Below are 17,022 nucleotides of genomic sequence, written 5' to 3'. Positions count from 1 at the left end.
ATGTACACTAGATGGTAGTACACAATAACGGAAAGGCTACATATCATAATCGTGTGGTCGTGCACTGCAGATCAGAAGTTAAAGATATTTGACTTTGCATTTTCTTAATTTGACGGAAAATTGCCCCTCTCTCCCCCCACCCACATTTCTGTCCCATCACATTTTCAAAAACGTTGTAGAAATTGATGCAGAATATTAAACTCACAACAAAGTGTGAGCTCTATCTGCAATAAAGCTATCCAGAGTATTCTAAATAAAAAAAAAAATATATATATATATAGTACACACACACAGGTAAGTATTCTCGAGTAGGAATCATATTTGCGTTGTCCTCTCTCTCTATCTCTCTCTCTCTTTCTCTCTCTCTATATATATATACCCCCCCTCTCCAAAGCAGACCTGTGACTGAATTTGAAGTAAGGGGATCAATAGCTTATAAGAGTTGCAAAGAAAACACAAACAGGATAAACTGCTTTCCTTTATCTCTCAACAGATGTATAAATCGCAGATAACTCAAAGGACAATGAAATTGGATTTACCGGTAAAAGAAAAATGGAGTTACGTCTTTGAAATGTTACATGACTGATTAACTGATTGCTGCTGGCAGCAGTTGACACTGCAACACATTTCCAATGTTTAAAATCATTTTAATCAAAAAAAAAAACATTAAATAATCTTCAGATATAATTTACACCTTAGTCAAAAATAAAAACGGAATAATTGTGGTAGTAGCTGCTGCTGGGTTGAGTCCAAAACGCTACAATTAGTTGCTATGGTGACAGGAAGCTTTAATACAAAATGATGATTTGGTGATGATAATGCAAGAAGTAGAATCTATTAGGCACAAAGTGAGTTTCTTTCATTACATCTTCATGTCTGCAGCTTGAATTGGAAAGAATTTGTGCACCAGTTTTTTGTATCACAATTGAGCATGGTGCGCTCTGTGAAGGTCACGTTCCCCTCTGCATCGATCAGGATAATTGTATTGGTCCTGAAAGAACAAACAATATGACAATACATACACAAAAACGGAACAGGGCAGAGACTTCGTTTGCACCTGAGCCTTAGCAAGGGGGATGCTTGATATTTGGGGTTAGTAACCAACCTGGTGCCATAATGAGGAGTGCGAACACACACGGCTGACAGGGCCTGGATCATGGACTTGCTGTAACCCTCACCTTGGCTCTCCTGAGCAGGATCGGGCGAATTTCTGTTCAACAGACACACAATGCAGATATAGTTCCTTAGGTGTGACTCACATATTTCTTCGGAATAGAGTCCCAACCGGTGGATGATATCCTCCTCAAAATCCACAAGAATGACTAAATACTCCTCAACGCGGGGATTTCAACGCTTGAGTTGGGAACAACCATGATGTTTGGGAGGGAAGTAGTTGGGTGTCTAAATGCTAAAGGCTTAGGGCTACTGGATTTTTGTGCTCAACAACAACTCTGCATAACTAATATCATTTTACAATTAAAAAAACAAGTACAAGACAACCTGGATGCACCCACGGTCAAAGCATTGGCTCTTTATTGACTACATTATTGTGAAAAGACCTGACATGAGGGACGTACATGTCACTCGGGCCATGAGATGAGCTGAGTGTGATACATGCCACAGAATGATTATAGTCAAACTCCATTGTCTTGTCCAGGGAAACCAAGACAACGAAAGTATTTTTAAAAAATTAGATTTATTTCAGCTTCACATGGAAATGTTTGTATTATGTTGTATAACTACCGTATTTAAGATGCACAAATTATCTGGAAGTGGACACAATGGAAAAAGTTGCATGTGTGTTTGGTGGGGAAAAAAATAGTGCAAAAGCTTTCAAGATGCAACCTATGTCCTCACATTAATGACTCTTGTAAATGAGCCTTGAAGATTTATTGCTAATCTGTGTTTAGTACAGTTTATCACAAAGTGATCCAAGGCTTCAGATTGAAGACCGTCATTATTGTATAAATCTGCCTTGGACTCACGCTCACAATATAAAGTCCACTCTAAATAAATATGCAGGGTATCTCAGAACGACATTTATTTGAGACCAACTTTGAACTGAACGTTTTGAATAAGTGCAAATAACACGAGTCGGCTCCTGGCTTGACCACTACAGACCAAATTCAATGTAAATGTGTTGTGAGGGAAATGTTTATGATCCCAGTGCTATAATGTTCATCTTGTCTACTTATTGGTTAAATTACGTTTAAGGCTTCTTTTTTTCCCAGACAATGGTCCTTTTTTGGTGAAGAGAAAAACTCTCACCTAGCTGACAGTTTTGACTGTCACTTCAGCCTTCGTCTGAGTTGTAAATGATCCCATATGCACATACATTTAGATACAACTACTTTAAAGCACTACATTTAAATACGGTTTGAACAATTGTTAAAATGTTCAGATGCAGTGTGTTGGGATTTGTGAATGTCTGGTTTACACGTACAGATCTTCATTATTAAGTACACCCAGCAGCTCTTGCACAAGTCCATCGCAGGACAGTGACTGGTTGTTGACAATGCTGGTGAAGTGCCGCTTGCCTTGCAGCAGTTTTTTCCATGGAGTGTCCAGAAGTGAATTACTCAAGCTGTAGATTCCTGTGTAAAGTATGCAAAATAGGTAGAGGAGGGAGGTGGGGTGCACTAATTACATTACAATACTGTGCAGGCAAAGAGGAAGGTAAAAGTCAAAACACAATCTGCAGCAGCAGACACAAAACAGACCTGGTTTTAGACGGATGGGCTCAGTACTTCCTCTGTTTCCATAGTAACAGACATGATCTTGTTTGGTTCTACATCGGAGAACATAAAATGAAAAATTAGAAATCATATCTCTTAATGATAGCATTGCTAATATACACCTGTGTGCTGTGACAAACAGAGTAAGGTTTCTATATTTTCCCACGACAATAAATATGGAAAGATTATGTTAAAGGAGTTGTCTAATCGGAGAATGATGTATTTTCTTGAATGGCAGGATCAGTAGGGTGCTTTATATCGGTAAATGTATTAATGACTGAAATTCAGGTGAAATTAAAACGTGAAGATGTTAAGAGTTAAGGTCACGGCCCAGTATAAATGTTAGTCTAACTCAAGATGCAAATTACGGCTGCAGACATAGTTAGGTTCCCTAAAACATTTATTTAGTACACTGAACCATCGCTTTCTGCGAGAGATCGGGACCAGACACAGCGAATCGTGAAAATCTGCATATAATTGAAGCATACTGAAATGTAGTGCAGGAAAAAAAATTGCAAAAAATATTCGAAAAATGATGACAAACCAAGTTCTATGTATTTACAATTTACACCCAAAAATAAATTGAGGGAATAAAATCATTAAAAAATATATAGAGAAAAAATACATTCGGTTAATGTGCGGGTGTAGAACCACAAGCATGGGGGAGCCCACTGTCTTGGTATACAAACGTGTCAGAGTAGTGATAGAGAAAACATTTATTCTTGATGAATGGGAGCAACTGTGACAGCAGAAGAGAAGGAATAACAGACGTCCAAATCATTTGATCAAAAAGAAAAGGTTTATTTATTTTTTATGTCAATATAGTGACAGATCAACTGTTGGTATCAGTCATTGTGAAATGTGGCGCAGCACTACCTCAAAATTAAACTAGGAAGACAAAAATCTGAATATGTGCCCCATGTCTAGGTGAAAATATGAAAATATAGGTAACATGAATTTTAAAGCCCAAGTTAAAAGACAAAAAGAACCACAGGGCATAATATATGGCACCATTTACATCTGTGTCTACAATTCCATCATGCTGAAGTAAAACAATCAAGAAACAAGCGACCATGATAATGTGAAATTATTGAAATGTATAACATTTTAGAAAATGTAATTGCTGAAGTAAAAAAAAAAAACAAAACAAAAAACCTCCAACCGGGATAGTTGTTGTCTTCTGCATCTCCTTTTATCTCATTGAAAAAGATAACCAATAACTTTCATTTGCCACAAATGGTTAGGTTGAATCAGGGCACTTTGAAATCTCTGTCTGTCTTAACAAGAGCTGCTACCTCCTGTGCAAATTGGATATGCAGCAACAGCTGAGAATTTACATGTTGGAACACATCACCCACATTGCTAGTGTGGTCAGACAATTCAAACGCATTTATCATAGCTGGCCGTTGAAGGAAAACATAATCCATTTCTGCTGATGAAACTAGTAAGAAGAAGCAGAGGGCCATTTCTACATTTTGACGAGTGAACAGCAGAACGTCAAAGCCACAGAGGAGAGGCACAGGGAATGAGGAGGGAAGGGCAGAAAACAGGCTTTCACTGATCTCTTTGAGCGAAGTAATCGGCATGCTGGCCGGGAGACCTCTAATGAAGAGTCCTCAAGATCGAAGCGGCAAAGCAGTTTCTAAATCGCTATGTGCAGTGTACTTTCCTCGGCTCCAGATAGAATTTTTACCAGACCAATAGTGCAGGTCCGCGAGCATGTATCGATAATGCAAAGACTTTTTTTTTGTTTTTTCCAACAGGGTTAATGCATTTGTTTGAAGATTATTTGATTCTGTGAGCACTCTAATTTTGTCTTTGGTCCATGTTGAATTCACATTTTATTTGAAATGACTTGAATCACACCAGATATCATTTGCGGCCGTGGTCAGCTTGTTTGGTTTAGATGGACTTCACACTTGTTGCACACTGGTGTGTTTCTTTTGTTGTCTAAGTGCAAGTAAGTGCAATTTGTAATTTCAAAGTGCTGTAATTTCTAATACAGTACGTATTTAATTGAGGATTCAAATTAGCAAGAAAGTTGAGATCTGTTGGTCCTCTCCTGCTGCTTCGTACAACATTGATTAAAACCATCGTTTACCAATTATGTTTATATATATATATATATATATATATATACACACTGTTACAGATGTTTTTGCTGTTACCTTTTGCGTTTATGATATTCATGAAATAGTTTGCTTTTATCTCATGTATTGTTTGTGTAATGGGGATTTGACATTTAACAGTGCTAAAATGTATTTTAAAGCTAAATGTTTGTACCATTGTGAATGCTGACCAAGTTATTTGCAGATAGGCGAAGTTGCTTGCTCATGCATAAGACTTCATCCTGTCATCTGCAAGTGTAGCTGTCCAAAGTGCTGATAGTCATGCGTGCACTGACTTTAACAGCTCCCAAGAAGAGAAAAAATGTATAAAAAGGGAGCACCGCACTGCTCAGGAGAGGCTCCATCACAGATCTGTCAAAGGTGCTTCCTCATATTTTTTGTAGCTGCAATAAATCTCATCATTTTACAAAGACTTTCGTGGTCTTGGTTTCCCTGGACAAGACAATTCGGCACCACAGTTGGGACCTCAAGTGGTTGCTTGAGGAAGACGGACGAGAATTGGACTGTGCAACCTTCGACACAAAGACGAGTTTTTTTTTTTACTTGCTGGTGTAAATTTTCGTTTGTCTATACTCAGTCACAATTTCAGTGCCACACAACAATCACAGCAGTAGGTTAATTTAATGTGAAAACATACAAGTGTAAACTTGTGGTTATTGCTTGGTTCCACAAAGAGAGAATATTAAATATTGTTCATATATATGAAGCACTTTATCAAAAGGGTTTGTTTACATTGATGTTTTACTGCATAAAAAGAACCACCTCATTCTTAAGTTAATAAAAAGAGAACTAGCTTGTTATGTTTCACTTTGTTTATGCTAGAATATTAAGAGAACAAGCTTTTTCTGATGTGATTTCTTTAGTTTTTTTTATTTTTTATTCTGGACTCAGTAAAGCTGAGTTGGCTTTCAAATAAAATCCATTGAAACGGCATTCTATTGTGTTTATTTGGAGTTACCTTTAATTAGTGTTGGCTAATTTACAGAGAAGCCATTTTTACCATTATCGAAAATGCCTTTATCGTATTGAGTTGTATCAGTCGAAAAAAGTGATACAGTATATCGCTTTGTGATAAATTGTTAAGCCTCATTTTGATACTTATCATGTCGGTAAAGAACACCCCCAATTAAAGGTCTATCAAAATGTTCTGATTCAAAATTACTATTACTACTACAACTTATAATAACAATAAATTATTGTAGCACACCCTCCATTTCAGCAGGTGAAGGTAATGCACCAAATGTACTTGCCAACCACCCAAAGAAAACGGACAAAATGGAAGAAGAGGAAAAAGAAGACATAGAAGAACAAGTAACAATGGCAACTCGTGTGACGTATTGCATGCCGTTAGTTTGCTGCCGCTTCTCACAGCAATTAATAAAGTGACCTTCTCCTCCACAGGTAGCTCGCTATTTCAGCATGCAGCATCAAAGGATAGTATTTCAGGTAAGCCATTTTAAACTAAGAAAAAAAAAATTTCAGTCGTTATAAGTGGAAGTTTTGAAAGCAACCAGAACTTTCACTGCCATCAATACAATCAGGGAACGGGGATTTTGGGTCCAAGTCCAAGCTCTAATTTTAGTAAATACAGGTTGCACCTGAGTGTATTTTGCAGGACCAGACAAATTATGAAAAAAAAACAGGGTGTGGTACGTTATCCAAAAAATATGGTATGATTCTGATATTCAAAGTTCTAGTTCTACAAAAAACAGCCATATTGTGTCTACCCCTACATTTGTTGAACAAAATGTGTTTTCTATAGACACCATAAAGTGTAATTTTATATATATATATTCATTCATTCCAAATTAACCGTGCAATTGGTTTTCACTTAAAATCAGAGTGATGGTAATGGCGATCAGAATACACACTTATTGGAGAGCAAGATGAAATGTTGGTTTTCCACATCAAGTAGAGCACATCTCTGATGAGATGACGGAAATAAATATGCATGAAGTATATGCCATTAGCTCCACTGAGGCCAGCCTGAGCGTAACGTGCTTGGAAAGCAATCGGCTCTCAGTGACTAATTCACTTGTGTATAGCACATGGAACACAGATTATTAATCAAGGTTGTAATGGCCAGACTAAACAGCTTTTCTTTTTGGGTTGCAAAGTGAGCGTATACTGTATACAGTATGTACCTCAGTGAGGAGTGACGAAGCACATTTGAAGGTAAACTTCATTGTCATAGTTTCAAGCTGCTAGAATCTTATACCCCTTTCCCACTGCCGCAAAATCACGGCTAAACACACTTGTTTGAGCAGTGGGAAAGGCTCACTGGCCAGTGTCGATCCGTGTCCACCAGGACGCCATCGGAGGCAGGTTGTGATTGCCTCCGCTTCCATTTTGAAAGCCTAATACGGGACTTCCCGGTAATTACGTGATGACATAGGGCGGTACGTGATGAGTCATAACATTGCGCGCCATCGGCCTCGTATATAGCACGCCCCCACAACAAAGCTAGGAGATCGCCCCTTAAGCTGTTTATCACCAAGAAATTTGTCGCACTATCATCTACGCAATCACGGTGTGGTGACGTAACCAGACGCAAAGTGGTGGAAGGGCCGCAGAATCGCCTTCTGTTGGTCAATGGGAAAGGGACATATTGCCAATTGGTTGCGTGTCACCACGGATCACTACTACCCGCTAATTTCAGTGGGAAAGGGGTATTACATGAGATTTACCGATACTGCCCATCAGATCTGACCAATGAAATTACCGAACACATCACACTGGACCAATGAAACAGCCATTTACGGTTCGAGTGCGCACAGGCTGCCTGAAATATGGTAGTCTACGAGCATCATGGTACACAGCTGTGTAGGAGCAAATACTGAGGATATAGTACGTAGTAGAGCGACAATACGCATCTTGATTTGAGTTTAATGAATACAGGGAACAAGTGCCATAAATAAATCTCTGCAGTGTGACTCCTGTCTCTCTTGTTTCTTTGACTCCCAGCTCGAACCATTGCTGACACCGATGGTAACTTTGCCGTTGTTAGAAGCAAAGTTTTGGCCAACTGGAACTCATTCGTTGCAGTCAACACAGAGTGCATTCGGAAATTCACTCTGACGCCCTAACAGCACTCTGAGTGTATGTGTGTTTAATTTCCGAATGCAGCATCTGTTTAAAAGACATTTTAAAAAATGCACTTAAGGGTAATTTTCATCGGCCCAAAATTTCTGGTGACTTTAAATTTGTACTAGCCCAGTCGGGCCAGCATTTCTAATTAGGTGGTAGCCGGACACCAAGGTGTGGTGGCCCAGGGCCACTCTCAGTCCCTTTAGACCTTGTTTACCTTGAAGCAGACAAAAGGTACGACTGCTGACATCTGGGGCATTCAAGTGACTATGTGGACGACACCATAGCTTCATTCAGGATTTGCATGCGCGAGATAGTTTTGGACGTGCAAGTAAAAACGTATCCTTTTACCCTCTCTGGAAAAAGTAATACTTGTGTGAGTGCCCTAAGCACATCATTAAAAATATAGAATTAGCTTTCAAGAGCGGAAATCTATTTAAAACCTGCGGTTTAGCAAAAGTTCAACTAATCCAGCGCTCAAATATCAGCAGGTACTTACTTGAACTCTGCTGTGAGAAGATTGAAGCCATTATACAGATGACTTTCTGCTGAGACCTTCTTCAGGTAGGCATAGCTGTCCAAGTCCTTGTCGACAAGGTAGTTGGAAACAAGGAAACCTGTGGAATGGTAATGACAGACTTATTGCATTACAGTACTGTACTCTGAAAATTATACATATACACTGAACAAAAGGAGGAGCTAACGAATTTAAAAAAAGAAGAAAAAAAAAACCCAATCAAAATAACATCACCTCTTCCTTGCGCATCTGGGTTGAGCCGTCCTTCCAGATAGTTTGTGATGGCGGCCAGCTTCCCGTTCTTGGTGATCCCCAGCCATGATCCTCCTTCTTTACCAATTTCCAGGTCTAGACCTGATTTTCGGGATATTAATGCGAGAATCTTTATCTTAAAATGCAACATTTTTGTCATTAAAAATACCAAAGCTTTGCAGTGTCATCGTCAGATTACATTGTACGTGTTCATATATGTTCCACAAATATTTGATTTCGGTTCCAGCTATGAACACACAGCTGATTTGCTTTAAAATGCAAAATGAAACAGGAAAAAACACAATAATTAAGTCTGAGCTGAATGTAATTCCAAATGATTAAAAGAGAAAGTACACCGTAACATTAGACTATCGAGAGGGGTGCACATAATTTTAGCCCTCAAAGCAGCATCTGAAGTTGTTGATTGTTGCCCCCCCACCCCACCCATCGGTATAAGAGGAGCTTCCCTGAATTCCTCAGTCAGCTTTTCGTGAACAACTGTGTGAAAAAATAGTCAAAATGGTTTAACGACAATGTTCCTCAATGTACAATTGCAAGGAATTTCATCATCTACGGTCCATAATATCATCAACAGGCTCCGAGAACATGGAGAAATCACTGCTTGCAAGGCCAAAAACCCACATTGAATGCGCGTTATCTTGGATCCCTCAGGCATAAACCTTTTGTGCGTCCCTGAACATAGAAATGGACTATCCGCTTGACAAGTGACACACAATATTAATCTTTTTGCAATCATGAAAAATGTATTTCAATCAATAAATGTGCTTTTGCCATGGCACTTTGCCTGACTTCACATGTCAGGGCAAAGGAAAGGTCATTTAAGTCTCCTGCATTTGCTGGTGATCAATAAAGTCAGCCCACTTACACTGACAGTGACCAGTCGAGCCAAATGATTTTACTTCTCCCAAGGTGGACAGAAAGCTAGCCCAATCCCCCCTGGGAGCCGTAGCTTACTTCTGGTCTCGTCATGCTACAGTACATCTCCTTCAGGACCTCCCCCAAGTCCCACAGATAAGGCAGTGCCATTTATTGCTGTCACATTGCATTAAAGCAGACATCAATTAAGGGCCCACGGCTGAAGTCCTGACCCGTCTATTACAAAGGGGACAAGGATGCCATCTCTGAATTTCCTCTAGAAGAAAAGGATGATTGATTTCTCCCGCTATAGGCCATTATGTGTATTGAACATTAGTCAATTAAATATAGTTTACTGCAGAAGGGGACATCTAGTGCCAGAGAGGAGAATTCGATTCTGGGGTGCAAGAGAGACTATTCCTTCATGATTTAAAGCTACTTAGCTTTGAATAAAGTTGCAGTCAAGGACAGGTCAAAAAGCATATTTTTTGCAGAATTGCTAACATTCTTTGTGGCGACAGAGCCACAGGACTTACTTTGTATTTGGCATGCTGTTCATTGACTAAAAGCACAAACAGGCTGTCTATTTAACATTGTCAGCTGACCTTAGTAAAGACAATTACTCATCAGGGTATGCATACAAATTTGCGCATTTCTCTCTTCCAGCAGCCCGCTCTGCCTTCACGTATGTGCCCTCCGACTGCAAATGGCTGATGAATATTTAGGGGTGACTGGGACAGTTTCATTAGTCCACCGTGACATGTTGAGTAATTTCACTGGTCAGATGCGACAACACTGTTGGTAAATCTATTGAAGATTCATAAGGTGTGGCAATTAAAAGCCGCAGGGTTGAAACAGCGGGAAAAAAGTTGGGTATATGTGTTCAGTTTTGAGCCGTAATTGCAATACCGCAAGGCTGTGATATTTTTGCTCAAGGTTTGCATGCATCAACATCTCAAATATGGCAGCTAACACACACACAAAAAATATATATATTGTGACCTGCCCCTGTGGCTGCAGTGATTTTATAAATCCGTAGAATCCCTGCTGCCTCGTGCGTGTGGCCCAGTGGTATACAAGTGATTGGGCTACACATATGAGTTTGTTGACTCAAATTTAGTATGACTTACCGCTGAGAATGTCACTATTGGTCCCCCAAAAGTCTGCAGCCTTCGATGGTCTGTTGTAGAACTCATCTCGGTTTGCAGCCAAAATTAGCCTTGTGAAAGAGCAGTCATCTTGTTAGTGTCTTTACTGATTCACGAAGTTATTTGTACACATTTCTTGAGTAAACTTACAAGTGCATCATCACTGACCCCACAAGATATCCAATCAACTTTTAACGGTTTGGTATAGGAAGATCACCGTCCATTAAATGAGGTGTTTAACTTAGATAACTGACTGAAAACTAAAATTAAAAAGAACCTTCAATAAAAAGCTGCACAAACTAATAGTCTGCTTTTAATGATTCACACACACAATTATACAGTAGGGCCTAGATATCATAGTCCATCAGAACTGAATGGACCAAACACAAATCATTTCATTATTATTACTCATGTACGTAACACAATTATGTGTGAGTACAAACACAAAAAGAAGTTGATGGGTCAACAGCGTTGATTATGACAAACAGTGCACACATTTAATGACTCCCATCCATTTTCTGTTCCGCTTATCCTCACAAGGGTCACGAGGTGCGCTGGAGTCTATCTCAGCTGTCTTCAGGCAGTAGGCAGGGTACACCCTGAACTGGTTGCCAGCCAATCGCAGGGTACACATAGACGAACAACCACCCGTGCTCATACTCACACGTAGGGACAATTTAGAGAGTTCCATTAACTTGCCACACACGTTTTTGGAATGTGGGAGGAAACCCAGAGAAAACCCACACAGAACATGCAAACCCCACATAGGAAGGCCGGAGCCGGAATTGCACCCTGCACCGCTGCACTGCGAGGGCAACTCGCTAACCAGTCGACCACCAGGCCGCCTTTAATGATGTTCAATAACTGTAATATACTTTACATTGCCATTCTACAATAACATTCAATTTTGGGAGAGATAGCGAGAGACAGAGAAATAGATAGAGAGGTAGCATTGGAAGGCGCGAGCTAGCAAGCTAAAGAAAACTGTGTGTGCGATTTTGTGACTTGATATATACAAATATATTGTTTAATGTCTGTTATTCTCATGAAATTATGGCAGCTGCATGGGGGTGGGGTGTCGGGGTCATTAATCTTGGGTAATGAGAACATAGATCTTGCTAAGAAGACTGAGATCAGCCCCAACTGATCTAATAGATGTCAACCTCTGCGCAACAAAGGCTAATCATATAAACATTGACAATATTGACAATAAAGTTGTACTTGGCTTGACTTGATATAAGGTGGTGGCGCGGCACTATGTGAACCTCTATTTTAATGATGCCTCTGCTATTCTAATGATGCCACACAAAATATCAAATGTTATCAGACCCGTTGGGTAAAATCATGTTTGGTCAGAGATGAACACTGAGACTGCTAGTTGTATCAGGGGGAAAGTGAGGACTTTTTCGTCCTATTCGACAAACAAAGTAGAAATGAAACGTCATCACATGAGAGAATCAATTTCCTCAAATGCCCTGGCCATGTTTGTTGTGGACACCAATCATTGACCTCATTCAACTTATTTTCATCATCCTGTGTTGTGAGTATGAATTGCACCGTTTCTCATTTTGAATGACGTTATAGGTGAATGACCATTTAGTTTTGATTTGCTAAAATGTACATTTGCTTATTATTTATCACCGGTGTGAAAATCAGTCAGACTGACTGGTATTCCACCCAGTAATGATCAATATACAGTATATATTTTGTTCTTTGTGGAGTTCTGCAGGATAATCAGGGAAACTCTTAGTAAAGCTTTAATATTTATTTTTATCACATTTTACAATGCAGCCATGTTTAAGAATTGCACATCAATGCTGTTGTAAACTAGTACTCTCTATATAGCACTGTTGTAACTGAATGAGGACACACTATGTTTCACCTTTCCTCGGGTTGATGTCTGAGTCAGTGCACAAACACCTCTGATCTGATCTCCTTAGGCAGGGTCAGAATACCAGAGACAAGGACAGAGACGGACTTTTTCCAGGTAGGCTCTCAGCGTTTGGCGGATTTAAATAAAGCCCGGCTCCACATCACACCCTAACTCGTACAGATGGCTTATTGTGCACTAGTGCACACGTCTGCATTGCTCACTGAAAGGTCACACTTACTTTCTACTTACATCAGTACTAACAAAAGTGTCGGCAGTACATTAGGTGACAGATATGAAAGGTCGAACATTTTTTCACCTGATTACTTATCATGTCAGGATATTGGTCGTTAACGCACGCAGGCACACGCGCCCACACGCGCGCCCGCCCGCGCACGCACACACGCACACACACACACACACACACACACACACACACACACACACACAATTAATTTGACAGTAAACCAAGTGTCCTGTGGCAGAGAGACGCTCTCATATGACATCTTGTGATGTGGTCTCCTCCCCCCTCCATATTTGCAAGAACAATAAATGGAAACGAGGATGTCACATGTTCATATTGCGCATTTTCACTAGATTCTATTAAAAAAATTAAAAACATTTGGACGAAAACCCCATTATAGACAATGATGGCAGTAATGACTTTGCATCTCAAAAAGCAAGGACAATAAAATTCTTAAAAGCTAAACTCTTAATCTACTCACTACAGAAATGCCCACCACTTTAAGTATTGCTATTACTATTACATGCATTTTGTTTTAATTTTCAACTGTTTACTTAGTTTACTTTGATTTTTTGCACTTTATATTTGAAAGAAGCTTTAACCTGTTGTTTAGTCATGGTTTCTAGTTCTACAATACATTTGTTCCCGTCCCTATGCACCATAAACATGTAAAATTCTTAAACACTAAAGTTTTACTTTACAGTATATTTAGCTTATTTATTTATTTTTAGATTGTTGCAATATTTATTTAAATTATGTCACTTTATTCATCCTTTTGCACTGTTGTACTTGTGATTGCGACAATAAAGTACATTGGAAGATTGGTACATAAAATACTTTCTTGGCTGTCAGGCAATGATGAATTCACCCAGGGAGAATGAAAACTGTCTCAGAATCGCGCCAAGAAGCGTTCTGAAGTTGACATAGAAAATAAAGTCAATGGTAACTTGACATCACTGACTAAAATGTCACCTGATAGCTAAAAAAAAATCATGAAAATTCAATCTTTATTTTATACTCTTTACATTTTGAAATGAAACATCAGATCTGAATGACAGTAATGTGGTTGGATACCTGGGTGGCCTAGTGTCCCCTAGACCTGGTCTGGTTGAGGGATAACTAAAATTCATTTTTTAAGATGTTTTTCAAAATTGGGCGGAAAGGTCAACATGTCAGATTTCATAGGCTTTTTCATTTTGAAATGGAACATCAGATCTGAATGAGAGTAGTCTGGTTGGATACTTGGGATGTCCTAGTACACCGCAAACATGGTCTGGTTGAGGGATAACTAAGATTTTTTTTTTTCAATTAGCAGTGATGGCAATGGCAAGAGTGATGAAAAAAGCGAAAAGGGGCGTGGCCTCGACGGGGGCGTGGTTACTTACAAAAGCGGCACTAAACATGCTGAAGATGAAGTGTATTGAATTTACACACTATTTGAAACTTGAAGAGAAACAAATCCCAAGATTGCCACTATTCTTTCAAGTGAAAATTTGTGCAATTTTGCTTATGCATTCCTGGTGAGCACCAATATGTAACTTCAAATTTGCTGCTCAAAATCAAAACTAAAAAAGGAAACACATTCCCTGCCATATTTAAGATTTGTTCATTACTTGTATTCATAAAGTGTTGTGTAAATGTGATAAAAAGCCTAACGACCGATCCTTCGGAACGTATCTCGTTCGTAAGCTGGGGAGCGTCTGTAGTTACTTTTCAGTAGAAATGTCTGTTTTCGGTGTTTCACCGATGTTGCGTGACTCTGTAAAGCTTTCCATCCTCTCGATCCGTATAGAATGACATCGTCACACACTGTACACAGAGCTTTACCGGCGACATCGAGCTTTTTCACGAAATCCGACACAAGCACAATGTTTCCTCTTTACTGTTTCCTACTGGGGACATCGTCAGCTTTCTATCCAACCAGTCCCATCGAAACGTGTTTTTCAGATCCGCATCTATCTGACGCACTTTAACTTCGTCGCGAGTCTGGATAACATTCGGCATTCGCGAGAAAGGGGTTTAGGAAGGCGAACACGGATTGGTTGTGATTTGCATTTGCCGATATAGTGACCAATCACAACAAGTAAGACATCATACACGTCCAATCGCAGGGCTGTTTACAATCGGAAGATGGAAAGACTGATCGGGAGAGCTCGTGAAAACTCGACGATAAGGTACCTAACCCCCCCTAAAATTTTCTCAACGGATTTAGACGATTCACAAAAACTATCAATTTAAGAAATAAAACGGCGGATTTTCGCGTATCCGCGGAAAATCGCCATCCCTGCAAAGTGTGCAAATTGTGCTTGCGAAGTTCGGTTGCCTTCGTAAATGCCCGGTTGATGTTGCATGGAGTGAACTGAAATGCTGCTGAATATCTGAAGCCTTGAAATGGTCTAACATATAAGGTACAATGGCTTGCTATAATGTTCAACAAAAAAAAAAATCTTGTAACTATAAATATTTCACAATATTCTTTTGTATACAGCTGTTTTTTTTTTTTTTTTCCTGAAGGGGGCATGGGGGATGACAGGTTAGCATGTCGGATGACAGGTTAGCATGTCTGCCTCACAGTGAGGAGTTCATGGGTTCAATTCCAGGCCCTGGCCTTTCTGTGTAAAAATTGCATGTTCTCCCCGTGCTTGTGCGGGTTTTCTCTGGGTACTCCAGTTTCCTCCCACATTCCAAAAACTAATAATAATAATAATAATAATAATAATTGACCACTCCAAATTGTCCTTAAGTGTGATTGTTAATGTGAATGGTTGTTTGTCTCTGTGTGACCTGCGATTGGCTGGTAACCAGTTTGGGGTGTACCTCTCCTACTGCCCGAAGATGGTTGGGATAGGCTCCAGCATGCCCGCGACCATTGAGAAGATAAAGCGATTCAGATAATGATTGATGGATGTGTTCTCGCTCACTTCACAATTGGTATCAGCACAAGAAAGACGCTTAGTTCTTATATAATGGCGGACAACTCATGCTGCCACGCCCCCCAAAATTCATATCACATTGTATTTTAGATTTCACACTGACAGATGAAGTAGCTGTCATGATTGTTGTGTCTGTTATATTTCAGTTGCCATTTCAGTTTCCCCATCCTGATATGTGCCTGCTTCATGAGCCGGGTTAATAACTTTTCTTTCAAAAACAGAAGTCACACTCTCCTGAAAATTCTGGTTTTCAACTGTAAATAGAATGTCTTCACGAGTCAAAGTCAATTGGAGCCCCTCTCCCCAATCTCTGTTTCTTTGGTATTATCGTATGATCAATACCACTTTTATTAAGACCAATAGAAATACTCGCTTCTTGAGTAGTCACTGATACCAAGGACTGATACCACTAGTACTTTTGATAGAGTATTTTTTATTTTTATTAAAGCAATGACAGATAATTTTAAAGACTATAAAGTACATAAAGATACCCCCAAAATGTTTTCTTAACATTTCATGAAATTAATTGTACTTTATCTTTTTTCCTATGTGATCATTAAATAATACTTTCGATGGAACACACAACAAAATGATTGAACAACTTATTTTCAAGGAATAAAGTGAAGTGCAAAGAAATTAATTGAACGGTGTCTCAAGTAACATTTAGGAATACCTTTAACCACTACCATTTAACCGGGAACACAAGTTTGTTATGATGTTCTGTCGCAATCCAAATATGGTGTCTGTTTGAACATTGGTAGGCTCACACATAATGATCCAAATCTGAGGCCACACGATGTGTGCTCATCAAAAAATAAAGTAAATAAAGAGAAATACAAGACTGATCCTTGAGAATACAAGACACTAACCAAATTTGAATATCCGGAACAGTCCCAGATAGCGACCGCCGCCGTTTGTGAATCTCTTTCTGGGTATTGAAGCATTTCATCTGCACTGATCACTAGTGAAATGTAGCTACATACTAATGCTAATGTACATGCTAGTGACCCACGTTCTATCACTTCAGTGATCGGTAAGCTATTATTTTGTTCCAAAAGCACATGCGCTGAAACTGTCGCGATAAGTAGCAGCCCAGCTCAGCTCTGCGACAATGGTGGCGGTGACATTCCCATTGAAGGCAATGCATGTGCATTGAAATAAATCATAACTTGTTCATTTCTCAACCAGCTTTCATGAAACTTACTTTCTGGTCAAGGACAAAGTATGTGCT

General features: G+C 39.4%; 1 protein-coding gene across 4 annotated transcripts in view; it reads right to left on the bottom strand.

Moving 5' to 3' along the window:
- Positions 1-465: 465 nt before the first annotated feature.
- tango2 (transport and golgi organization 2 homolog (Drosophila)) overlaps positions 466-17,022 on the bottom strand; it is a 20,415-nt gene continuing 3,858 nt past the window's right edge. For 2 of the 4 annotated variants that reach the window (XM_019885330.1, XM_019885329.1), the window contains exons 3-9: positions 10,727-10,815; positions 8,703-8,822; positions 8,451-8,568; positions 2,721-2,788; positions 2,444-2,594; positions 1,106-1,210; positions 466-991 (exon numbers count right to left, since the gene is read on the bottom strand). In XM_019885330.1, the coding sequence (XP_019740889.1) occupies positions 871-991; positions 1,106-1,210; positions 2,444-2,594; positions 2,721-2,788; positions 8,451-8,568; positions 8,703-8,822; positions 10,727-10,815 (772 nt within the window). In that variant the 3' untranslated portion in view covers positions 466-870. The remainder of the gene's footprint in view (positions 992-1,105; positions 1,211-2,443; positions 2,595-2,720; positions 2,789-8,450; positions 8,569-8,702; positions 8,823-10,726; positions 10,816-17,022) is intronic. The other 2 variants (XM_019885333.1, XM_019885331.1) reach the window with 2 other exon arrangements.

The sequence above is a fragment of the Hippocampus comes genome, unplaced genomic scaffold, assembly GCF_001891065.2.
Source record: "Hippocampus comes isolate QL1 unplaced genomic scaffold, H_comes_QL1_v1.1 scaffold45, whole genome shotgun sequence".
Classification (NCBI taxonomy): Eukaryota; Metazoa; Chordata; class Actinopteri; order Syngnathiformes; family Syngnathidae; genus Hippocampus; species Hippocampus comes.
Note: the sequence above shows the minus strand (reverse complement) of the source record. Positions and strands in the feature narration are given on the sequence as shown.